This window comes from Eubalaena glacialis, chromosome 2 (genome assembly GCF_028564815.1).
Source record: "Eubalaena glacialis isolate mEubGla1 chromosome 2, mEubGla1.1.hap2.+ XY, whole genome shotgun sequence".
Taxonomy (NCBI): domain Eukaryota; kingdom Metazoa; phylum Chordata; class Mammalia; order Artiodactyla; family Balaenidae; genus Eubalaena; species Eubalaena glacialis.
In genome coordinates this window covers 168,785,692-168,812,421 of record NC_083717.1, presented here as the reverse complement: position 1 = coordinate 168,812,421, position 26,730 = coordinate 168,785,692, and the positions used below count along the sequence as shown (strand labels likewise).

Sequence of the window (26,730 nt, the reverse complement as noted above, 5' to 3'; positions counted from 1 at the left end):
TTCACTAGCTGTGAGATTTGAGATAACGTTTCATAATCTGTCTGTGCCTTTATTTCTCCAGCCGTAAAACGAGGACTACAGCTCCTATGTTATATGCATGTTTTGTGAACAAATGTAAAGCATTCAGAAGTGTGCCTGACACACAGCAATGCTCAGCCACGGCTGTCTATTCTCTGCATCCCCAGTGCCAGATATCCCTCCCCACCCCACACAGCAGGCTCCCACTGACCTCCCTCTCCCCGAGCCTCTAGGTTCCCTGACAGCAGGGACTGTCTAGTTCACTCTTTAAGCACCCCAGTGCCCAGCATGTTACTTTCTCCACAGGAGGCGCTCAAAAATAAACTTGTTGAGTTTCAACAAATCTTCAAGTTGAGATTCAACTCAACTTGTTGAGTTGAATCCAAGTGGATTTGCTTTCAATCTTCTGATTACCTATTAGTGTATTTTTATGAATTATTACTCACAGAAAACTATCCCTGGACCAATGCTGCCTGACTTCTATGTTGAGAGGCTTGAGGCCCTCAGCAACTACCTGGCAACAGACTATGACATTAGCATGACAGGTCGCAGATCAGACCACAGCTCCAGCTCTGCATGCATGGATCGTCTCCCACAGGCCCCTTGACTTTCTGAGCTTCTGTTTCCTCACGTGGAGGTGACAAAGGTATACCTCACAGGGTTGTGGTGAGGATTTAGTGTGAGATACTACATGTGGAAATACCATAGAAACAGTAAAACACCAGTCAAATACAGGCTTTTTACTAAATGCTGCAAATCTGATAACATTCTACCAGACGGGGAAATTTCGCCTACCCCAAACTAGTTCTGGAAAACCATTTCATCCTAAAATGTCGCTGTCATTTGGAAGAAGACAGTAACAAAATGCCCACTTGCCAATGCTCCAGAGGCCTGGATGCTTCATTCTCTGAGCTGGAGCTCTCTTCAGAGGCAGGAGAGAACTTGCTGGCCCAGACCCTGCCCGCTGTCCCACCCGGAACTGACCTGTAGAGCTGGTGACGGGCACAAAGGCTGCAGAGTTAAGGCTGCTCTGGAGTCCGTCCAGCTGCCCTTCTGTGGAGGAGCCTCTGAAACACAAGCAGCTTGGTTAGACCTGCAGACAGAAAGGTGAGGTCAACTACAGCCCTGCAATGGCTCTGCCTCTTGCTTTTGGTGTTGCCACTCATCCCCTTTCTTCTTTCAAGTCAAATGTCGTCTTATCAGAAAGAACTTCTACGACCAACCTATCCCCTACTTCTGAAATGTTACATATTTTAAAATATATTGTCCATCTCTCCCCACTGGAACACAGCTTCAAGAAAGCACGGGCTTTGATCACTACTGTGTCCCCAGTGCCTAAGCATTCAACAAATACTTATTGAATGAATAAATTAAGTTCCTGGTATTGACTTGGATAAATCATAAGTAAAGACATTAAAAAAAAAAAAAAAGTTTCACGTAGAGCAGTGATTCTCAACTGGGGGAGGGAGGGGGGCAGATTTTGCTCCCTCCCCCCACCCTCCCACAGGGGACACTTGGTGATGTTGAGATAGCTGTGGTTGTCACAACTGTGGGGCCTATGGCATCCAGTGGGTAGAGGCCAAGAATGGTGCTAAGCCTTTCCTACAGTGCACTAGAAAGTGCCCCAAAACAAAGAATATTCTGGTCCAAGATGTCAACTGTGCCGAGGTTGAGAAGCCATATACAGAGGCACCTCCCCTCGTGCCACCTTTGACAAGAGATAGGACAGAGTATATTAGATTCTTTGGGCACAGGTTCCCCAGCCACTTGTCTTAGAAGCTCTATGACTGGCCTGATGCCCTACAGACCATGCCAGGTCTCCCTGTTATAGGCTCTTATAGCTTTGTCATTCTTTCATTGCATTTACCAAAATTATAGGACCGTGTAACTGGTTGCTTAACAGCTGTCATCCTTGCTAGAATGTGCGCTCCATGAAGACAGAGACTGCTTCAGTCTCATTCACTGTTGTATCCATAGCTCCTAATATTGCATTTTGCACATACTAGGTACTTAATAAATATTTTTTGAAGTAATCTCACCCACTGCCCCATTAATACACTTATTTATTGGGCCCATCTACCTTGACTTTAGCTGACATGTAACAATTTTACCTGGGAGATTCAAGTTCTCATACTCAGTTCTTTATTTGTTGAGCAGCATCCAACCCAACCTTTAGCACCTTCGCCCAACACTATTTTTCCATTTACTCACTCAAGCAAAAAATACTTATTAAGCATTCCTGTGCTTGGTGCTAGTGAGGAGGTAGGCATTTGGCAAATCCATAAGATACAAACTGTGTGATAAATGCTACGGAGAAAAAGCACAAGGTGTTAGGAGAGAATGAAACAGGGAACCTGATTTAGATGGTGAGGAGAAAGGGAGTTCCCTGGTGGCCTAGTGGTTAGGATTCAGGCTTTTACTGCCGTGGCCCAGGATTAATCCCTCCCTGGTCAGGGAATTGAGATCCCCCAAGTCACGCTGCACGGCCAAAAGAAAAAACCTCTTCAGAAAATAAATAAATAGGGCTTCCCTGGTGGCGCAGTGGTTAAGAATCCACCTGCCAACGCAGGGGCGGGTTCGAGCCCTGGTCCAGGAAGATCCCACATGCCGCAGAGCAACTAAGCCTGTGCACCACAACTACTGAGCCTGCACTCTAGAGCTCCCATGCCACAACTACTGAGCCCGCGTGCCACAACTACTGAAGCCCGTGTGCCTAGAGCCCGTGCTCCGCAACAAGAGAAGCCACGGCAATGAGAAGCCCGTGCACCGCAACGAAGAGTAGCCCCCGCTCGCCACAACTAGAGAAAGCCCACGCGCAGCCAAAAATAAATAAATACATAAATGAAAAATTTTAAATAAATAAATAAATGAAATTTAAACTAACTAATTAAATAAATAAAAACCATTAGTTGTGTACATGGTGAGGACAGTGGTCAAGGATGGCCTTTCTGAGGAAATCGTGCTTCAGGCACGTCATGAAGTCAGGAGAAGTAGGCATTAGCCAAGAGCAGGGAACAGGAAAGAGCTTTTCACGGAGAAGAAATGTCTATATAATGATTCTGAGGCAGAAAGGGGCTTAGAATGTCGTAGGAGCCTTTAAAGACCAGCAAAGTGTGCACGTGTGGGGTGGTAGTCAGGCAGTGTTTGCCAAACATCCTTGACGGGAATCACCTGGGGTCGCTTGTTAATCACATAGCTTTCCAGGCCCTTCGCTTGGAGATTCTGATTCAGTGGTCTGGGACAGGCCTTGAGAACTCAGGCTTTTTTTAAGCTCCCCAGGTGCCCAGGTGATTCATATCACCAGAGAAGTCAGGGAAACACTGACTGGTGAGTAGAGGAAGGTGGGATGGGAAGCGCTGGGAGAGGCTAGTAGAGGCTTAGGTGCCCAGGTGGTCCCTACACCCCTGATGGAGATGTGCCACATGAGAACACACCCCAGCAGCGATGCAAGGATCACACTGTCTTACAGCCCTTCGCCTCTAGCGAGCCTCGGTCTGGGCGCTGCCCACTCCTTTCCACTTCCGCTTTGAGGACAGGGGAACCACAGAGGCAAAAAGGAGAGAAAGGAGCAGAGGGCTTTTTCCCTTTTCCCAAGCCTCAGCCTCGGAGAGCTACATCTGGAATGCTTATGCAATTTATTTAAGCCCCTTATGGACCCAAAAAAACCATCCAAAGCAGCTGTAGGCTGATATTTGCGCTTCCAGGTCCAAGTGAAAAAGGAAAAGTTCTGGAGGGCCTAGGATGGGCTCTTTCCTTTACAAAAGTTAAAAAACCTGAAGGCCCATTCACTTGTGTTAGGAGCAGCTAAGTCAAGAAAACTTACGGGGCTGATCTCAGCGTCATGGAGGAAGCCCTAGTGTTAGCAGTAAAAAGGGAAGCAGGCAGGTGAAATTTTGGAGGCAGTAGAAGAAATACAGGCAGGGAACAGAAAGCTTCCGGAGGCATGAGAAGAGTCCCTGGGGGTTTAGAGCTAGTGACTTCTTTCTCCTCTCCTCTCTGGAATTCCTCTCCCACCCTTCACCTTTATAGGCTTCCTCCTGTTCCTCACCCAAGATCTCCTGCCCCTGTGTCCCCTTTGTACCCAGTTCCACTCACTCTTCCATCCTCCTCCCTCCAGCAACTCCCACCACAGGCCTCAGGAGCCATTGCTGATTCCGACTTTGAACATTTCAAACGGTCCTACTGTTTCTCGCACGAGGTCCCCTTCTCCCCAGTGGAGGAGAAATGTGTCCATAGACATCCAAGGGGAAACTCAGAGTAAATTTTTCCATAGAGACATTGGTACACAAAATGGTTTGGGTTTATGTTATTACAACTTTAGGCACATCATGGGTAAATATGCTTTTGCTGTGATAACATCATTTCCTTGGGAAAATACGTTCCAACTTCTGGACAAACCACTCTAAAATGAGAACTTTTAAAACATCGCTTGTCTAGAGCCTGTATGTTAATTTGCACTTGCTGATCTGCTTTTGCAATGATTCTTTGCTGCTTTCCTGAGAGTACCTGTGTTTTAGGAAATATTTACATAGAAAGGTAGGTATATGTCCCCTTGGTTGTTTCTTTTTTCCTTTTTTTTAAAAATAAATACATTTATTTATTTATTTTTGGCTCTGTTGGGTCTGTTGCTGTGCACTGGCTTTCTCTAGTTGTGGCGAGTGGGGGCCACTCTTCCTTGTGGTGTGTGGGCTTCTCATTGCGGTGGCTTCTCTTGTTGCGGAGCACGGGCTCTAGGCATGCGGGCTTCAGTAGTTGTGATGCGCGGGCTCAGTAGTTGTGGCTCACGGGCTCTAGAGCGCAGGCTCAGTAGTTGTGGTGCACAGGCTTAGTTGCTCCGCTGCATGTGGGATCTTCCCGTGTCCCCTGCACTGGCAGGCGGATTCTTAACCACTGTGCCACCAGGGAAGTCCCCCCTTGGTTGTTTCTAAGTCTGTTACTGGGCTTTAACATTAAGGTAACAGGACCTATGTCGTAGGGTTGTTGAGGATTAAATAAGATGGTGGATGTAAAGCACATCCTAGTACAGTGTTGGGTATTACATTAAGGGCTAAATAAACATTAACTATTACTAGTATTGTTATTTTTACTTAGGAATATTGACAATCTTTGCATTCACTATAAGTCTATCTACATAAAAATATTAAGTTGGATGACTCACTGATTCTAATTCAGTATGGATTATTGGTGCTAAACTGTAGAAGAATGACCATAGATATTCAGAACTTGCAACTTACCAGCGATTTGCTATTAGAGTCAAAAGGTAATTATTGGCAAGCTACCAGTCAGAAATCAAAATCAGTCAAAATTACTCTTAAACTCCCTTTGGAAGAGAGGTCTCATTTGAGATTGTCAAGCTGTCTCTTAATAAAGCTAATACACATCTTTTTTTCCTGCCAGCATCAGAATTAATCACTGTTTCTTCAACTGTGCACCAAATGAAGTAGCTGGCTTGTCATATAGAATATGCGTCTTTAAGCATGAGAATTACACATAGTACAGTGGGATGCTCTTCCTATAAGAGAAGCATGCATCTCCCATCTTGTCCTGAGGGGAATACCAAGTAGAATCAGCCACTATCGAAATTGTACTTTCTCTTTCTCTCTGAATAGCTGAATGTGCAAAGTTAAATGTGTGTTGGATGCAGCTACATTATCTGTGGTGTTCTGATCACAGTACAAATGGAATACAAAGAGGTGGCTAAAGATGAGTTCAGAAAAATGAGTTATAAAAGTATGCAGGGGCTTCCCTGGTGGTGCAGTGGTTGAGAATCTGCCTGCCAATGCAGGGGACACGGGTTCGCGCCCTGGTCTGGGAAGATCCCACATGCCGCGGAGCAACTAGGCCCGTGAGCCACAACTACTGAGCCTGCGCGTCTGGAGCCTGTGCTCCGCAACAAGAGAGGCCACGATAGTGAGAGGCCCACACACCGCGATGAAGAGTGGCCCCGCTTGCCGCAACTAGAGAAAGCCTTAGCACAGAAACGAAGACCCAACATAGCAATCAGTCAATCAATCAATCAATAAATCTTAAAAAAAAAAAAAATGAGACAACTGGTGTATATTTGGGGGAAAAAAAAAAAAAGTATGCAGGGACTTCCCTGGTGGTCCAGTGGGTAAGACTCCCCACTCCCAATGCAGGGGGCCTGGGTTCGATCCCTGGTCAGGGAACTAGATCTCGCACGCATGCTGCAACTAAGAGTCCACATGCCACAACTAAGAGCCTGCAAGCCACAACTAGGACCTGGAGCAGCCAAAATAAATTAAAAAAAAGTTCAAGAGTTTTGCGGTGAGAAATACTGAAAAGATGGGACGAGAAAGGTGCCGTTAACTTTATATCACACAAAAGTTAGAGTTCAAACCAAGAAGAGTGGTAGGTATGACTATCTGATCCTGTAGTTTTCCTTAATTGTTATTCTCGGAAATGGTGCAAGTTCTAGGAGACGGAAAAGAGATGTAGTCAAAGGTTGAGTGTTAGAGGCTTACTACAATCTCAGCTGTGGTAATGGGCTTAGTTCAGACCCTTCTCTGCAGGTGAACTGTCTCTAATTATCAAAAGCTGCTGAAGGGCAGGATTCCTGATTGACAGCGACACTTAAAAATGGAAATAAGATATGTGGCCATATATAGTGGCAATGAAGAATTAGAAGAATCCATTAACAGTGACATCTCCATGAAGGCAGGAACTTTCCTTGGGACATGTTCATAGCTAGTACCTAAAGAGTTTCCTTAAATATTAAATATATACTTCCTAACCCAGAATTCAATTCACTTGCTCCATTTCTCTCTACTCCTCTTGCCTCTTCCATTTTCCTGCAGCCCAAGAAAGATCCTGATATGGGCATTGAGGGGAAACAGATCTTCTGGGCCTTTCAAAGAAGTTGTTCAATAATACGTTACAAACAAATCATATCTCTATAAGTGGAAATACTGCCTTTAATAAATACTGCATTTATTATTTTGAAAGACTTCTTGTAGTGCAAGTCTCTACTTAGGGAGTACAAGCTGATCAAATGGCTGGCTAGCAGTTCCACTGGCATCAAGACCACACCATACAGCAGGCCTATATAACATGCCATCACCAAGGAGGGTTATAATGAGTAAAACCCCCATCATCCATTTTGCTGGTAAGGGTGATGTGTCTTTTCATGGGTCTGTATTTCCTTTATTTGTGGTTTCCTCCCCACACCCCACCCCACCCACCCCCGGCCATTATTTTAATCCGTGGAAGCTTTCCTGAAAGTGATATTCTTTCTTTAAGATCTGTTTTGTTCATTACTTCACAAGGTTGACTGTGGTTTGGTGCTATGTTTCAAGGCTTTCCACATCTCTAACACAGAGGTACTAGTTTTCTATTTCACTGGTTTAGTGAAAGTCTGTCTTGGATTCATGTCACCACATCAGGGATGACCCTTCTGTAGAAGGAAGGACCCACAAAAGGAAAATGCTCAAGATTCTACAGAAAGAGTAGAGCGAGAAATGCTGATCTTGTCAGGGTGTGGCAAATGGCCACGCTGGCATCTGTGAAGGTCCTGAAAAGAAAAACCCTCAAACTTGATCATTTTTATAAAATACCGGTGACAATCAACCACTTTTCAATTCTCAAAGGACAGAGGAAATCCTAAGATGCAAGTTAGGTTAAAGAACTGAATTCCAAAAAAAAGACTTTGGGGGCTTCCCTGGTGGCGCAGTGGTTGAGAATCTGCCTGCCAATGCAGGGGACACGGGTTCGAGCCCTGGTCTGGGAAGATCCCACATGCCGCGGAGCAACTAGGCCCGTGTGCCACAACTACTGAGCCTGCGCATCTGGAGCTTGTGCTCCGCAACAAGAGAGGCCGCGATAGTGAGAGGCCCGCGCACCGCGATGAAGAGTGGCCCCCACTTGCCGCAACTAGAGAAAGCCCTCGCACAGAAACGAAGACCCAACACAGCCAAAAATAAACAAACAAATAAATAAATAATTAAAAAAAAAAAAAAAAAAAAAAAAAGACTTTGACTTTTCTTAGCGAACATTTACTCACAGATTAAATATCTTATAATTTTCCTTACAACATACCTACGTGCACACAAGTGTTTGTGTAATCCTGTCCAGGGATTACATATGCATTTCACAAACAGAAGCTAACATGCTACTCCTTAGCAAATAACAATTAGAACATTGTTAATGTGGATCTGGTTCCAAAACCAATTCAAGAAACACTTAGTGAAGTCAACTTGTGTGCAGTAGTGGTGCACAGGACTCATTTTATAAACATACTACACAGTATCTAATCCATCATATTTCTTGTTACATTCCTTTTCATCCCTAATATTATTTATGTGGGACTTTCTCTTTTTCTTATTTATTAGTCATTGCAGAGGTAAGCCTCGCTATTGTTTGCTGTCAATTTCATTCATTCCTTCACCAAGTGTTTAATGCACACCTAACATGTGCCAGACAGTGACTGAGGCACTGTTCTCTCATGTTCTCCCATGTGCCAGGCTGTTCTAAGTGATTTCTATATTTTTATTATTTTACTTTTATTAATTTACCCTGTTGTTTCTTTTATAGCGTTTCAAGTTAAATGATTAACTCACTGATTTTCAATCCTTCCTGTCTTTGTAATAAATGTATCTAAGATTACAAGTTTACTTTCGAGTACAGTTTTGGCTATCCCACAAATTTGATATGTCGTACTTTCATAGCCATTCAGTTCTAAATGTTTTATGATTTTCATTATGACTACCTCTTTAACAACTGAGTATTATATACTCTATTTTAAAAAATTTCAAACACATAGGCCTTAAAAAAAACTCTTATTATTTCTAAATTAAGTATATTTATTATAGTTATAGAGTGTGATATTGATGTTTTGAAACGGGTGGAGCCTTCATTTGTGACACAGTATGTGCTGAATTTTTATAAATATTCCACGTATACTTTAAAAGAATATATATTATCCCTTTTGGGCCCAGGAGTCTGTGCATGGCTATTAATGTTTTCCTGTGAGTTGTGACTCATAAGGGGGTTGTAAAATCAATTTAGGGGACACAATCAGCATTTTAAAAAAGATAGGAAGTAGTATTTCGTGAAACTTTTATTTCATATACATACATAGAGATATTTTTACTGGGTTGCATATAAAATGTATTTTTAAATTATGAGTGGTGCTCAAAAAAGATTAAAAGCCACTTATTAAAGCAAACTGTTAATTCTCCATTTCAAATATTCAAAATCTTCAGAAATTTTTGTTTGAGTTACCTGTCAGTTACCGATAGAAGTATATTTAAATAAATCACTCACCATGATAATTTGTGAATTTCTCTTAAATAATTTTGTTAGCTTTTGATTTATATATTTTGAAGTTATGTTAAGTGCATACAAGTGCTTTTCTTTATCCCTATTAATGATTTTTGCTTAATTTCATTTTATCTATGGCTATACTAGTTTTCCTTCTAATTAGTATTGCATGGTTTACCTTTTTCCAATCTTTGACCTTTCTGCAAGATTTTACTTTAGGTATGTCTCTTTTAAGCAGCCTATAACTGAACATTTTAAAAAATGGAATTTGATAATCTATCTTTTAATAGAAGAGTATAATCTGTTAACATTTATTGTGATTACACATGTGTTTTACTTTATCTTAGTTTAAATTTTCCATTTACCATCTTTTTCCTTTGCTTTTTTTTTTTCCTTCATTTCCTGCCTCCCACTGGATTCATAAAGTTTCTACATTCCCTTCTCTCCCCCTCTTTTGGTTTGAAAGCAATAGACTGTATATTAATTATTTAGCTATTATTTTCTAAGAAAGTATAAAGCCATTCAGTATTCTGTTCTGTCCTTAAACTTGAAACAGATCTGTTATACATTTACTATCCACTGACTACTCTTGTCCCTGAATCCTGTCGTTGTCTTAAACGTGTTTTATCTTTTTAAAGAAGACCAACAATTATTTTTATAGTCACTAACATTTATAGACATTTTATAAAATTTTTGCACTTCACTGTTTCATGTTATTCTGTGTTCACACTTATCTTTGTTAGTTCTTTCAGTGAAGGCCATGGGTGGTATACTCTTTAGACTTTGAATATCTCAAATTATTTTTTTTTTTGCCTTCTTTCTTGAATGACAATTTAGCTATATATAAAATTCTAGACTGAAAGGTACTTTACCTCAACACTGTAAAGCTATTAGCTCTTGTCTTCCGCCACTTATTACTTCTGAAGAGAAGAATGCTGGTATTCTGTTTTCCTTTGTAGTTAAAGTGAATTTTCTTTCAGATAATACGTGAGACTCCCCATTTATGCTTGATGGTCTGCACTGTCGCTATGATGTGTCTAGAGGTGCATTTATTTTGGTACAAGAAATGATTTTTTTTTTTTTAGCTGAGGACTCGTATCTTTCTCCAGTTCCAGAAAATTCTCAGTTATTATTTTTTAAAGTATTGCTTGTTCATCTGTCTTTCAGCTCTCTTTTCTGATATTCCCATCAGAGTCACATGTCATGCTCCACAAGATACTGTTAGATACACGATCTAATATGTCTGACCATTCAAAAATATTCATTTCATCTGCAAGGAATTCATGGTCCAGTTGCTGATTCTGCTGGCAATCCTTCTTAATATTAGATTTATTCATGAGTTTTAGAATTTTGGTTTGCAGGCTCATTTTGAATAGAAATCATTTCCCCCCTTTGTCTCCCTACTTGCTCACCCCTCCCTGTCTGAAGATTTTACAGTTGCCTCTACCCAGTCCCCCTGACCCCAGTCCAGAACCAGACTTGACAGTGATATTCTGGTGCCCCTGCCTCAGAGATAAATAGAAATCCAGGTGAGTTCTGAGACATGAACACTTGCAAGGGTATTTCATTATCTTTGTAACTCTGTAGGCCCATAGCCTTATATAAAGATGGAGCCTCAGCCAGTGGGTCCATGTCAGCTTTGTCAGTCTCCCTGTAGAAGAGCCCAGTGCATTCTTTAGCTCAGGATTTTTCAACCTTGGTACTACTGACATTTTGGACTGGATAATTCTTCACTGTGGGGAACTGTCCTGTGCTTTGCAGGATGTTTAGTAGCATCCCTAGACTCTACTCATTAGATGCCAGAAGCAACACCCCTCCCCCCTGCTCAATTATGACAACCAATGACTCCAGACATTGTCAAATGTCCTCTGGGGGGCAACATCATCTCCAGTTGAAAAAAATCACTGTTTTATTTTCTACTAATGAGTCTCTCCTCTTGGGTAGGGTGCTCTCAGGCCCCAACATGCCACAAGAGCTGAGCTCCAGGCTGCCACTGCCTGCTTCCACAGCAGGGCTCAGAAAACTTGTTGCTTCAGCCTCATTCACTGATTGCCATTCATTTCTGTACACTTTGGGGCCAAGGAGATGCTTCCCTTGTTTCTTTTTTCTTCTTTAAGCTTTTTATCTATCACTGCTATTTGAAGCAGAGGCGGAATACTAAGTGAGAACTTACAGAGCCAACTTGACTGGAAGTCAGTAAGTCCAAATCTAATCTTTTGTTTTGTTTGAAACTAAGCCTTTGTCTTCAGTAGTCATTAGAGTTATTAGTGTTCAGGAAATCAGAATGTGTGTGAATTTCCATAGCCTTGCTAGCTAGAGCCAAATCACACTTATGAATATCAGTTTACTAACAACAAAAGTGAGACTTCTTTTAACAGGGAACAATAACGGCAGCAGGAATTACAAACTACACCAACCAGCATGCAATGGACACTTAATATATGTCAGGGAAACACATGATCTCCTTTACTCCTCAGAACAGCTCCACGACGTAGTAATATTTTGCAGATAACAAAACAGAAGCTTAGAGGTATCCCTAAATAACAGTCAATTAAGTAAAGGAGCCAGGATTCAAGTCTAATTTGAAATCTTGGGATATTAGCAGTTGTACTCTACTGCCTCCCATACACTACTCTACATGGTCTAAATAACTAACGAAGAGATAATTGTTACTTAGTGATCCTTGATGCATTCACCTTGATGCAAAATACTATGTAGCCACCATCTCTATCTTCACCACCACCTCCTCCACTACCATTTCCTGAGAACTTATCATGAATATAAGCTATATCAGGGGCTGAACTTCTCTCTTGTCTCTCAAAAACAACCTTCATGAAAAGAGGGCTCATGTCTGTCTCGTCCACTGGTGTCATCACCGATATTTAGAGCAATGCACAGCAGTGCACATTCAATATATATATGATAAAAGGATGAAGACAAGATATCTGTCCCTAATAGACTTACGAAAAGCAGAACACATATGAAAAGGAAAAATAAGACAAGGAGGCAGATGGAAGAGTCAGCTGAGGAGTTGAGAATGGGCATCTGGTCAAGCTGCGTCAAGGTGATAAATTAGAACCTGATCTTGAATAAAAGGCAGGACTTAGATTCAAGATAGTTAAGGGCATTCTGTGCAGGGGGCATGACATGAGCAGGTAGGAACAATGAACGGAGCCGTGTGTGAAGCAGACTGGAGACAGGATGGAGGACATACTGCAGAGGGCTTCAATGTCCAGAGTAAGGACTCTCAACTTTACCTCGCAGGCAACTGGAAGCCTCCAAAGATTTCAGGAAAAAGGTTCAAAGAACTACTTTAGAGACAATATTTTAAAATTGCTTCCTAGGCCTATGTGTGTACCCTATTTCTTTAAGAATCCATTTGGATAGTTCAAAAACTTCTACCTTGTTCTACTTGGGTTTTCTTTTTATTCAAGAACCAATTTTGATAGTTCATATTTTTCAAAATATTATCTTTCATCCAGTTTAAAAAATTTAGTAGCATACGATTGTGTGCAGTGTCCTCATAATTTTTCAATCTCCCCTATATCTACTTTAAAAAACTTTTTTTTTTTTTTTTTTTTTTTTTTTAAATTTATTTTTGGCTGTGTTGGGTCTTCGTTTCTGTGCTAGGGCTTTCTCTAGTTGCGGCAAGCGGGGGCCACTCTTCATCGTGGTGCGCGGGCCTCTCACTATCGTGGCCTCTCTTGTTGCGGAGCACAGGCTCCAGACGCGCAAGCTCAGTAGTTGTGGCTCACGGGCCCAGTTGCTCCGCGGCATGTGGGATCTTCCCAGACCAGGGCTCGAACCCGTGTCCCCTGCATTGGCAGGCGGATTCTCAACCGCTGCACCACAAGGGAAGCCCAAAAAACTTCTATTTTTAATTCTCTTATTTTTCTGGCAGAACTGTGTTTATTTTCTCCTTCCCTGTCCCCCTACCCCGAACTAAACAAGGTTTTGGATTTAACTAATTTTGCTGCTTACTTTTCAGTTTATATTGCTTTCTTCTTGATTTCCTTTGATCTGTTTTTCTTAGCTTTGTTTTATTGACCCTTTTCTAACTTCTAGAGATGGAAGCTTAGTTCAGGTATGACAAATATGTGGCGTGCATATTCACTACGCTCAACATCAGACATTACTAATCTATCACAGCACTCTGTCTTGCTGAGCTCAGAGAAGTCCTCATAATTCTTTTTAACCTGACACTCTGCTGTAATCAGCTGAAACCACTACATTGGTTGAAGCTCATTTGCCATTTGTATCTTGGTTAATTTCTTTACAATCTCTCCATATTTAACACTGAAAATAATTATGAATTTACCTTTGAGTGCATCTTTGCCTAAATTTCAAATATAAGTGTTGATACATATAATTCTTTTTTTTGTTTTTAAAAATTATTTCAGCTTTATTGACTTGACATATAAAATTACAAGATATTCAAAGTACATCGTGGTGATTTGACATACATATGCATTGTGGAAGGATTCCCCTATCTAGTTATCTACCTCACATCTATTACCTCACATACTTACCTTTTTCTTTCTTCTTCTCCTTCTCCTTGGTGAGAACATTTAAGTTCTACTCTCTTAGCAAATTTCAATTATACAATACAGTGTTATCAACTATAGTCACCATATTTTATATTAGATCCTCAGACTTTATTTTTATTCACTTATAGCTGAAAGTTTGTACCCTTTTACCAACTCCTCCCTATTTCTCCCTACCCCAGCCCCTGGCAACAACTTTTCTGTTTCTATGAGTTTGACTTTTTTTTTTATTCCACACATAAGAGATACCATGCAGTATTTGCCTTTCTCTGTCCAGCTTCACTTAGCATAATGCCCTCAAGATCCACCTATGTTGTTACAAATGGCAGGATTTACTTCTTTCTCATGGCTGAATAATATTCCATTTTATATATATATATATATATATATATATATATATATATATATATATATATATATATATGACACATCTTCTTTATCTATTCATCCATTGATGGACACTTTGGTTGTTTCCATATCTTAGCTATTGTGAATAATGCTGCAATGAACACGGGAAGTGCAGATATCTTTTCAACATCCGGTTTTCATTTCCTTTGGCTATATACCCAGGAGCGGGGTTGCTGGATCATATGGTAGTTCTATTTTTAATTTTTTGAGGAACCTCCATACTGTTTCCCATAGTGGCTGTACCAACTTACATTCCCACCAACAGTGCATAAGGGTTCCTTTTCTTCACATTCTTGCCGACACTTGCTATCTCTTATCTTTTTGATGACAATCATTCTAACAGGTATGAGGTAGTACCTCCCGTGGTTTTGATTTGCCTTTCCCTGATGATTAGTGATGTTGAACACCTTTTCCTGTGCCTGTTGGCCATCTGTATGTCTTCCTTGGAAAAATGTCTATTCAGTTCCTCTGCCCGTTTTTTAATTGGATTGTTTTTTGCTATTGAGTTTATGAGTTCTTTATATAACTGGATATTAACCCCTTATCAGATGCATGATTTACAAGTATTTTCTCCCATTCGGTAGGTTGCCTTTTCATTTTGTTGATTTCCTTTGCTGTGTAGGAACTTTTAGATTTGATGTAGTTCCACTTGTTTATTTTTGCTTTTGTTGTCAAATCCAAAAACTCATCGCCAAGACCAAGTCAAGGAGATTACTGCCTATGTTTTCTTTTAGGAGCTTTATGGTTTCCATTCTTACATTCAAGTCTTCAATTCATTTTGAGTTAATTTTTGTGTATGTTTTAAGATAGTAGTCCAGTTTCATTCTTTTCCATGTGGCTATTCAATTTTTCCAACACCATTTATTGAAGAGACTGTCCTGGCTCCTTTGTCGTAAATTAATTGACCATACATGTCTGGATTTATTTATGGGATCTCTATTCTGTTCCATTGATCTATGTGTCCGTTTTTATGCCAATACTGTTTTGATCACTGTAGCTTTGTAAGATCGTTTCAAATCAGGGAGCATGATGCCTCCAGTTTTGTTTTCCTTTCTCAAGATTGCCTGGGCTATTTGGGTCTTCTGTGGTTCCATACAAATTTTAGGATTTTTGTTCTATTTCTGTGAAAAATGCCATTGGAATTGTGATAGGGATTGCACTGAATCTGTAGATTGCTTTGGGTAGTATGGGCATTTTAACAATATTAATTCTTCCAATCCATAAGCATGGAATATCTTTCCATTTATTTTTGTCTTCAATTTCTTTCATCAGTGCCTTATAGCGTTCAGTGAACAGATCTTCTCACCCCCTTGGTTATATTTATTCCTAGGTATTTTATTCTTTCTGATGTAATTGTAAAAGGCACTCTTTTCTTAATTTCTCTTTCTTATAGTTTATTGTTAGTATAGAGAAATTCAACAGATTTCTGTATATTAATTTTGTATCCTGAAATTTTACTGAATTCATTTATGAGTTCTAACAGTCTCTTGGTGGGGTCTTTAGGGTTGTATGCAACCTGTATGCAATATCATGTCATCTGCAAATAGTGGCATCTGCAAATAGACAGTTTTACTCCTTACTTTCCAAACTGATGCCTTTTATTTCTTTTTCTTGCCTAACTGCTGAATAAAAGTGGCTAGAGTGGGCTTTCTTGTCTTGGTCTGATATGTACAATTCTTATTTTCAAGGTAGTTTCCAAAATAATTTTGATCCAAGTTACTTAAAAGAATGTTTTAACATTCTAAAATTATTTGGACATTTGTCTAGATTTTTAATATTTTATTGTAAAGTGGTCAGAGAATGAAGACTGTATAATTTCCATTTTTTTAGGATTTACACTGAAATCATTTCGTTTTGAAAAATACTCCATGGGAGCTCTGCAGGGCATAAAATTGTATGTCTGTTAATTTAATCTCATTAATTATATTGTTCAAAACCCTTTATGTCCTTATGTTAGGTCTATTTTGCCAATAACAATGACTATTCTATTCTTATTCTGGAATTCACTATTTTAGGTTGAACCTATCTTTTCTCTCAGCATTTTTACCTTTGTATACTTTTTCCTCAGAATTTTGGCAGAATTTTAAAAATCTGTCCTGAATTTCATTAATTCAATTTTCTGCAGTGCCCAATCTCAATTCACTGTGTTCAACCCAATTTTTCACTCAGGTGTTCTCATTTCCATTCAATCCTTCCTGACCCCAGGCTGCTTGCTCTCTCTTAGATAGATTTTTCTAGCTCTACACACCAATGCACATTAGGGATTTTCTAAAATGTTGTTTCCTTTCTTGATTAAACTTATTTTGGAGGTTGGCAGCTCCTCTGAATCTTCTCCATGGAGCTTTCTTTTAAGCTATACTATCTACTCCCAGGCCCCAAGATTTTAAAATATTTGCTCATCCTCGGAGAAGAAAGTCTAAGTTTGCTAATAAGGACACAGGATTACAGAGAAACTGATAGGAATTCTATCAAAGGCTATTTTAAGTTTCTGTCCAAACCTTTAAAAAAGGCATTTTCATAATCAGATAAGAAAGAAGGGAAGTGAGAGATGGGAAATACCCAACATTTATATTACCATTTTAACATCCCAGCAAGCAGGAATGAGAAGTAAGATTTTAATTTAAATTACCTAAGTATGAATCACCAAAGGAAGATCCATCATTCTATGACTCTCACGTATTTCTCTCCCCACTGGACCATACATATCCCAATGGCAACTTTTGGTTAGAAGTGATTACTAGTACCTAGTTCTCTGACTGATGTCATCGTCATCATGCCCAAACCAATTCCTAAGATCCCCTAATGCCACCACTGAGGTCCAAACGCTGAGGGCTGGCAGAGGAAAGGGAGCCTAAGTGGTGACTCCTCAACTGGCCCTTAGCTCTTTCTAGCCCCAGGCCTACCCCTTAGAGTGAGAGGGCATTGTCTGGTGTATTCCAGGGCTCCCACTATTTTCCTACACTGCACTCCCATAGACAGGCAGTATATAAAGCCCTTGATGTTGTTGTTCTATCCAATCCTTCTTGTGCTACATCTAACAGACATTTCCCCAACACTGCAGTATGAGGGTGACACTAATTCTTCCTCCTCTTGAGTATTTCATTGGCCACTTAAGTGGTAAAACTGGCGTGGAAAGGAAGGGAAGTGAGTTCCTAAGTGCTGACACTGCCTTTTCCCAAAGGCAGTATTTTAAGATGATTAACCTGCCACTTGTTGGCAGAATGGATTTGCTGTACAGAATGGATTTGAATGGATTGGTGGGGGGGGTCTGAAATCAGTGGTCTACTGGGAAGAGTATGGGGTTAGCACTGTGGGTGATATGAATTCTGGCTTTGGTTCTGCCACTGACCATCTGTATACCTTGCTATACCCAAAGCCCGACATTGTGCCTTCATCCAGGCCTTTATCTTCCATCACTGAAAGTCTATGATTATATATTTGGGAAATGCATAATTTAGAAATCTTATATTTAAGGATGGATATGCTACAGATTCAATTATATTTCTTTCTTTTTTTTTTTTTTTTTTTTTTTTAAACATCTTTATTGAAGTATAATTGCTTTACAATGGTGTGCTAGCTTCTGCTTTACAACAAAGTGAATCAGTTACACATATACATATGTTGCCATATCTCTTCCCTCTTGCATCTCCCTCCCTCCCACCCTCCCTATCCCACCCCTCTAGGTGGTCACAAAGCACCGAGCTGATCTCCCTGTGCTATGCGGCTGCTTCCCACTAGTTATCTATTTTACATTTGGTAGTGTATATATGTCCATGACACTCTCTCACCCTGTCACATCTCACCCCTCCCCCTCCCCATATCCTCAAGTCCATTCTCTAGTAGGTCTGTGTCTTTATTCCCATCTTGCCACTAGGTTCTTCATGACCTCTTTTTTTTTTTTTTTTTTCCCTTAGATTCCATATATATGTGTTAGCATACTGTATTTGTTTTTCTCTTTCTGACTTACTTCACTCTGTATGACAGACTCTAACTCCATCCACCTCATTACAAACACCTCCATTTCATTTCTTTTTATGGCTGAGTAATATTCCATTGTATATATGTGCCACATCTTCTTTATCCATTCATCCGATGATGGACACCTAGGTTGCTTCCATGTCCTGGCTATTGTAAACAGAGCTGCAATGAATATTTTGGTACATGACTCTTTCTGAATTATGGTTTTCTCAGGGTATATGCCCAGTAGTGGGATTGCTGGGTCATATGGTAGTTCTATTTTTAGTTTTTTAAGGAACCTCCATACTGTTCTCCATAGTGGCTGTATCAATTTACATTCCCACCAACAGTGCAAGAGTGTTCCCTTTTCTCCACACCCTCTCCAGCATTTATTGTTTCTAGATTTTTTGATGATGGCCATTCTGACCGGTGTGAGATGATACCTCATTGTAGTTTTGATTTGCATTTCTCTAATGATTAATGATGTTGAGCATTCTTTCATGTGTCTGTTGGCAATCTGTATCTCTTCTTTGGAGAAATGTCTATTTAGGTCTTCTGCCCATTTTTGGATTGGGTTGTTTGTTTTTTTGTTATTGAGCTGCATGAGCTGCTTGTAAATCTTGGAGATTAATCCTTTGTCCGTTGCTTCATTTGCAAATATTTTCTCCCATTCTGAGGGTTGTCTTTTGGTCTTGTTTATGGTTTCCTTTGCTGTGCAAAAGCTTTTAAGTTTCATTAGGTCCCATTTGTTTATTTGTGTTTTTATTTCCATTTCTCTAGGACCTGGGTCAAAAAGGATCTTGCTGTGACTTATGTCATACAGTGTTCTGCCTATGTTTTCCTCTAAGAGTTTGATAGTGTCTGGCCTTACACTTAGGTCTTTAATCCATTTTGAGTTTATTTTTGTGTATGGTGTTAGGGAGTGTTCTAATTTCATACTTTTACATGTACCTGTCCAATTTTCCCAGCACCACTTATTGAAGAGGCTGTCTTTTCTCCACTGTATATGCTTGCCTCCTTTATCAAAGATAAGGTGACCATATGTGCGTGGGCTTATCTCTGGGCTTTCTATCCTGTTCCATTGATCTATATTTCTGTTTTTGTGCCAGTACCAAACTGTCTTGATTACTGTAGCTTTGTAATATAGTCTGAAGTCAGGGAGCCTGATTCCTCCAGCTCCATTTTTCGTTCTCAAGATTGCTTTGGCTACTCGGGGTCTTTTGTGTTAATTATATTTCTTGAAACTACACATAATGAAAAGCTGAAAGGCTGAGAGAAGATGGTTAACCTATAATATGACATCTTCAGTGCTCACATCAAGACCCTACTTTTGGACCATTATAACTCCTGATCACTTTGCCTCCTGTTAATGACTCATATGTTAAAAAGATATAGCATATTTTTTTCCTGATCCTTATTTTTATATTTTTCTGACATTAACCTCTGAGCACCTCCATCATATTGCTGACATCACCAAATGTTCCAGTCACATTAATTGGTATTTGGTTTAACATGCTCCCGGGCTCTCGATTGCTTTCCTCCTTCCTAATCCCTAGCAGCCTTTAGCAAACACCACTGTCCTGGGTGCTGACACAGAACAGCAGTTGACTTCAATTTCTACTGAGGTCACCCTGAGGCAGGATATCCTAAAACCTGGCAAGGAAAGGTAACCCCAGCTATTTAAAGAAAAGTCCTTTAGTTAACACATTACTGACTGGGGGATTTTTGCAGAAACTAATGCCTGTGGCCGTAATACGTCTCCGGTCAAAAATGTGTTAAGTCTGGTGTTTCTCATACAGTTTTCCTTCTTCAGAGAAGTCCCAAGGTAAACAGTTTTGACCCTGACCTTCCAAATTCATCTCTAGTCTATGAGTTTTGCCCACCTCCCTGGCAAATTTTAATCATCTCAGGTTTCTTTCTCCATATTTCCTGGAGAGCGTGATTCTGGCTCTGAAAAAAAAAAGGTCTTTTACAAGGAAGGAACAGTTCATATGCATGCAGTTGTTCACAGGCTGTCATCCTTCCTAGTTCAGCTGACTGCTTGGAAGAAATACCACAAATAGTTTTGAAAGGAGGATCTGAAGTTGGTACTAAATTATGAAGTGTTACAAACATTAAAGAGGAAAATCAAAAAAGGGTATTGGCGCCATGGAAAAGGTAAAAAAAATTTCTAAATCACTCTCTTCACAGAATTGACAAGTGAGATTTAGCTAAAGGAAATATAAATATATGAATTTGAGAACTATAACAAAGAACTGCTGGCCCAAGAAAGGATGAGGAAAATGGCTGTAAAGCATCAATATTAAAAAACAAACGTGTTCATAAAAAAGCTTTCAACAGAATAGACTGAAAACAGGTTATTTTGGTTAATTATTCAGTGGGGACAGTGGGTTTTGTTTTACAGATGGGAAGCTGAAACCTTTAGAGGAAAAGTGACTTGACTACTATCCTAAAGAAACAGGACCCCACTGTTCTGATTCTCAATTCCCTTTGCACCAAAATCCAAACGACATTCCATCTTTTATGTTCCATTGTTCTCTAGATTCAACCCTCTAGGATGTGGAAACTTTGATGCTCTTGGAAATTGCTTCTATATTTGTCCAGTGCCAACTGCTGTGCTAGGAGAAGTCTGAAGTTCAACCCAAAAACACAGGGCTTGGCACAGTCAAAAGCTCATTACAACTTCTCATTAGCTGTGTCTCTTGGGACAACTATGGCATTCCTGAGTGCGACTCTGTATCTCCCTCCAGTCATAACTGAGGGTTCCTGATTAATCTGAACTGAGCCCAAATAAAGGCCGCAATAAGCTCCAAGCAAATGAAGCAACACACCTTGTAGGAAGAAAGTAAAAAGTTACGTGAAAATTTCTTGAAGTGCCAACTTAGTATTAACCATAATACCTAACACTTATTTAGCATTTATTATGTACCAGGCACTGTATTTGTGCTTGACATTCATTAATTCATTTATTTCTCTTAATAACCCCATGAGGCAGGTACTATTATTATCCCTATTTTAAATAGGAAACTTGAGTCACACAGATGTTAAGTAACTTACTATGCTTGCTAGGAACAAGAATTACTTCAGAACAATAAGAATAGTGTATCGACTGATACTCAGGATCCTGATTTCGGGAGCCATGAAAGGTTTCTCTAGATTGAAAATAACTTCATCAATCTAAATAAAGTATGGAGTTTAGTTCATAGTCATGTACCGATGACAGTTCCTTAGTATGGCACAGTCTTCAAATGTACCATGGCAGTATAGGATGTTAACCGTGGGGAAAACTGGGTTTACTTATCTTTATGTGTACTATCTTGACAGCTTTTCTGTAAATCTAAAATAATTCTTAAATAAAAAGATTATTTTAAAAAACTTTATCTGGATACTTCCTAGGGGGAACTTTTCATTGAGGCAGTTCATAGAAAAACAATGCTATTCTTTTTCCTAAGAGTCGGAAGCATATTGAAAACAGCAGGGTCCTCACGGCACTACAGCTTACATATAAGGGAAAGGATGTTCAGGTCTCCATTAGTGCTAACTTATTTAGCTTCAGAGACCTGTGCTAGAGTTTTAAAGGCAAATTGGAAACTATTTCCTGGAACAACGCCTCATAGCATGCCTTTTGATACTTGGATTATATTTCTTAAATTCTGAAGAAATCTTGCTTTCCCCCCCTCTTCTGTGCTTTTTTGGTGCTGAGCTGCTTCCGGTTTTCCCACACTCCTGCCCGTCAGAGAGAAGAAACCACAAAAATGCAGCAAAGCAAAGTTTGTCCATAGAGCTGCAATTCCATCTCAGAAGCCTCAAGTGCTCTCCTGCCAGCAGTGAGTTCAGGGCAGTGAGTGGGGTCCTCAAATGTCCAGCCCTGCTGCCTGCTGACGGAGCCCCCCTCTCCACCAGCAGACTAGCCACAGGGGCACCACGGGCCATCTCAGCAATAATCGGAAAAGCCACAAACGAGGAGCACACTGGCAAATTCAACATTCATATCCAACTCACTGATATTCCCACCTAACTGTGGGCTTCTCAAACCTGGGAATGAAAGTGTGGTTTTGGAATGCTTATAATGGTTACTGAGGCTTACTGAGTTCTTAAGTGTGCTAGGTCTTGTGCTATGTACTTTACAGATATTAAGTCTGCTAATATTTATCAACTGTCCTATGAAGCAAATACACTTTGTTATCCCCACTTCACGAATAAGGAAACTGAAGTCAAGAGTTTAAGTAATTTGTAACTTGTCGAAGATCTCACGTTAATAAAGTGTGTGTGTGTGTGTGTGTGTGTGTGTGTATGTGTGTGTGGGGGGGGGTGGGATGGGACACAGGCAGGCTGGCTCCAGAGGCTGCACCCTTAAGGATTCAAGGCTATTCTTTCTAGGGTGAGGGACCATACATGCTTCTTATCGTGCTATTGGCTCTCAACCACGAACTGCAACCTTCCCACTGCCCTCTCCTACTGCTCCAGATAGTTCTATAAAGTCATTAGGATGCCTGTTATTCTTAGAACAGTGCTTGGCACTTGGTAGGCACTGAATAAACGTTTGTTGGATAAATGAATAATGGCAGCAATACAATTAAAACAACCACGAGGGATTGTTTTTGATCCAAATCCAGAATTTGATTCATTATCCAAGGGGGGAAAAACACTGCTTTTTCTATGCCCTAGGATTCCTTCTTACAACTAAAATTGATTTTGTGAAAGACAAATGAATGGGGAGCCTCAATGAGAACAAGAGAAATACACAAATCTCCTCTAGGCATTTATCCATCAGGGAATGCCTGCCTCTTCCAGACATCTTTGATACATTCCCCAATTTTAAATGGAGAGGGGCTGTTAGAACCAACACTCCTTTTACCAGTCCATTTCTGGTTTACTAGGGAAGATGGCTGGAGGTACAGTGAAGGACGTGACCTAAAAAACGTGATTCAGGTACGGAAATGTCTTTTTTGAGGTAAAATAGGTAGATGACAAAAGGTATTAGAAACATTGTTGCTACACAGAGCCTGATGACTAATGTCAATGAAGTTAATCCCTCTAATGAAATCCCAATCCTATGTCTTCCCTTTCAAATGCCTAAAAATGAACAAACAAGGGTGGGGGTGAGGGAAGAGTATTGCATTTTATCTGAAATATATATGAAAAGATCTAACTCTGTAGAATGACCAAAAGAAGAACACTTCCAGGAGGAAGTTTTCATTTCCTCCCTCCAAGCCCACAGTTCAGCACTGTTACCCAGTGCACTGTCTGATTGAGGTTCCTGCTCGAGGCCAGAAGAGTTAGTTAGCAATGACGCTGAACCCTGCCAGTGGCAGCACTCATCACAACCACTGGGGAACGTAAAAGAGCAGTGCCTGCCCCTCCCACAGGGTACAGCCTTGACATTGGCCGTGTTGCAATAGCTCCCCAGGTGATTCTAATTTGTAGCCAGGGCTGAGAACCAGTTAGCCTTTATTCCCCATCAGGTGTTCTTTTCAACATTTCAGCACAAACTGTCTTGAGGCTCCAGAAATAGAGTGTACTGTTAGCATAGAATTGATACAACTCAGAAGAAATTGAACAGAAGATTACTGAAAACTTACTTGGAAGCCCTCTGGGATGCTGCCTTTCTGAGGACTTGTTTGTGATTGGACGGGGGTTTGGGGACCAGGGAGGAGGAAGAACTTGGAGCTGGCACCACTTTTTGTGGCAGAGTGGTTGGCTTCTGGCCACTAGCTGTGGCGCTTGAAATTCTGCAAGCTGCACCATTATTTATTGTCCATAAATTGGAGTTAGGTAGTGTCTGGCTGCCAAAGATCGCCTATGAGAAAAAGAAAAAAATGAAAGATGGAGATGCCCTTCACAAATTAGTTTGCTGTAAGTCAGTAACTGGTTTGCAATCCTGAGGTGGGACAAAAGGAAATGGGAAACCATTAAAATTAAGTAATTTTTAAGGAAAAACTTCTCCTCCAATAAAGCCAATGCAGGTTTAGGTTCAGGGAAGGAAAATCTCTTTTAGCAGAGAGTTGAGATTACCTTGCTGAAAGTACACTTGAGTAGCACTCAGGGCCGCTGGGTACTATGTATTGTCCATATGCGTGAATTAGAGAAGCATTTGGTCTCTCTCAGTCTTAGTATCCCTTCATTGTTAAAGTCAACAAGTATTTAATGAATGCCTCTTATTGGGTATCGAGTACTAGAAATACAGCACAGAACAAAAGTGACTTGAAGCCTGACTCAATTCCAACCCACTCACAGAACTCTGAACTCCTCTAGAAGGTTCGCACCTTGGAGGAAAGGGAAGGAGCCAGTGTGGCGTAGTAATACCCTGATGACCTGAAGATTAACATAAAACTACACTTGAAAACACTTTCAAAGTAAAATTACTACATGAATAGTAGTTACTATATACAAATACAAGAGCAAAACAAGGGTATTTTCGCTCAGAGGGTAAGCCTACAACTATTAAATAATGACCTAAAAACCATCTAGATGTCACAAACACCAACATGTACCTGCAGTAAGGATGTATTTAATTGTACACTTCCTCAGGGAGAGGCTTAAAAAAAACTCTTACAACTTATTCACCTCATTAGAAATAGTTTTTTTGTGTCACAAATTTTGTTACTGATTCTTCAATTGTGTTAACACTGCTTTCAATATGCATGCTTCATAAAAGCTTTAAATGTAAAATAATATTAGGAGGAAAATAATATAATTGACAAAATACATAGGACTTTTTATTAAAAGGATTTCTGGCAATTGATATCTATCTGTAGGCACGACATTTTAAGAGGCATGGGAGAAATGTCATTTCCTCATGGCAAGGCCTAAAGGAATAAGTTCAGATGCTCTTACATTCACCTTTTAGGTAAACTTCACCAGGTAAACTTATTTTTTAAGATATAAAAGATGAACTGGGTAGCTTTAGTAAATAAATGTTAACCAACCCTTCTATACTCATGCCTTGGAATGTCCCATTTCAGGAAAATGTGTCCAAGGGTTCCGGGCTGGGCAGATATGAGGGGGGATCAGGGGGTCTTGTGTGGAGGGAATGTTTGGCTGAGAGGCTTGACAAAGAGCAGTGATTTCAGAGGTGGAGGATCGGGGCTTTTTCACACAGACCGACTGGACTGAGATGTTCCCCGTCTCTGGAAACCACCGGAGAGGGAACTGAAAAGCTGTTCGCTTGCCTCTATCTCTGACCACAGAAGGGGAGCTGAGGAAGACCTGAGCCCAGGGGCACAGCCAGGAGCCCGGGGCTGCAGAGTGTGTACACGGGGGTGTACATGGGAGCGGGGGAGGCAAGGGGTTGGGCGATCTGCAGTAACCAAGGGGTGCAGCAGAGGCCAGCTGTGGGGACTGGCTCAAAAACAAACCCACTCCTTTCAAGCACTGTCTCCATATCTGAGGGCTTCAAAATCTGTGGGAGAGATTCAACTGGGAGGAAGGAGGGAGGCAGGAAAGGGCTAACCTAGGCTTCTATTTTCACCACTACCTCCCAATAAGTGAGCTTAGACTGAAGAGTGCTTGAAAGATGCCTCATTCAGGGTGGGGAGGAGACCAGAACTCAGAATGGGGGCTGAAGAGTCCTATGTCGACCATCCATAAACACGTTCACTGGATGAGTAGTAAAACCACTGTTAGTGAAATGCTCTTGGAAATAAAAACATTCTTTATTGAGTTAGATTTTTCACACTGTGATGGAACTGCCATCAGTAATAACATCTATTCAATACATGTTGCCCTGGTGACAACTTAACCGTATTTCAAATTCATTGAGTTTTTCTTTTGTTAAAAAATCTTCCTGGGACATCTAAATACAAATGAAAAGATGAATAAAAAGAGCAAGATCAGAACAGTGAGTATAGTAAGCTTCTACTTGAGTAAAACAGAAAAAAGGATACATACAAACATACATTTATATACCAATACACACACACAAACATATATACAATGTTCGTATCTGCACAGAACAATTTGGACAGGCTTTTAAAAAAAACTGGCAGCCTCCATGGAAAAGAACTGTTAGCTAGGGGTCAGGGGGAGAGGGAAACTAATTTTTTACTATATATCATTTGTACCTTTTTGAATTTTATACCATCTATATGTAGCTATTTTTTACAAAAATAAATTATTGAAAAGTCAAAAGGAAGTCAAGTTCTAATAAGATTTGAGCAGGTAACAGATTAACTTTCTGAGTACAAATCAAAGTATCCAAATGAAGCCCAAGTTTCAAGCAGCTGGTTCTAGGACTTGCCATTAGATTGGGTGAAGAAGGAACTGACTCTTCAACACTTACTACGGCTACAAAACCAGATTAGGTCATCAGCGAAAAGTAGACGCTCAGGTAAGTGGAAAGGAGCATGGCTCTGCAATCAAATGTGCTTGGGCTCAAATGTAGGCTCTGTCACTTATAAACTGGGTGACCTTTTCAAGTTACTTAACCTCTCTGAGCTTTAGCTTCCTCATAAAACAATTATAATCACTTGGCTGGATTGTTGGGGATTAAATGAAGATCACATAAGTAAATGTAGCCCAGGCACTC

General features: G+C 40.3%; 1 protein-coding gene across 17 annotated transcripts in view; it reads right to left on the bottom strand.

Moving 5' to 3' along the window:
* TTLL5 (tubulin tyrosine ligase like 5) overlaps positions 1–26,730 on the bottom strand; it is a 304,948-nt gene that overhangs the window by 58,263 nt on the left and 219,955 nt on the right. For 16 of the 17 annotated variants that reach the window (XM_061181085.1, XM_061181090.1, XM_061181087.1 and 13 more), the window contains 2 exons: positions 23,786–24,003; positions 1,003–1,085 (listed from right to left, as the gene is read on the bottom strand). In XM_061181085.1, coding sequence (XP_061037068.1) covers positions 1,003–1,085; positions 23,786–24,003 — 301 coding nt within the window. The remainder of the gene's footprint in view (positions 1–1,002; positions 1,086–23,785; positions 24,004–26,730) is intronic. The other variant, XM_061181098.1, reaches the window with a different exon arrangement.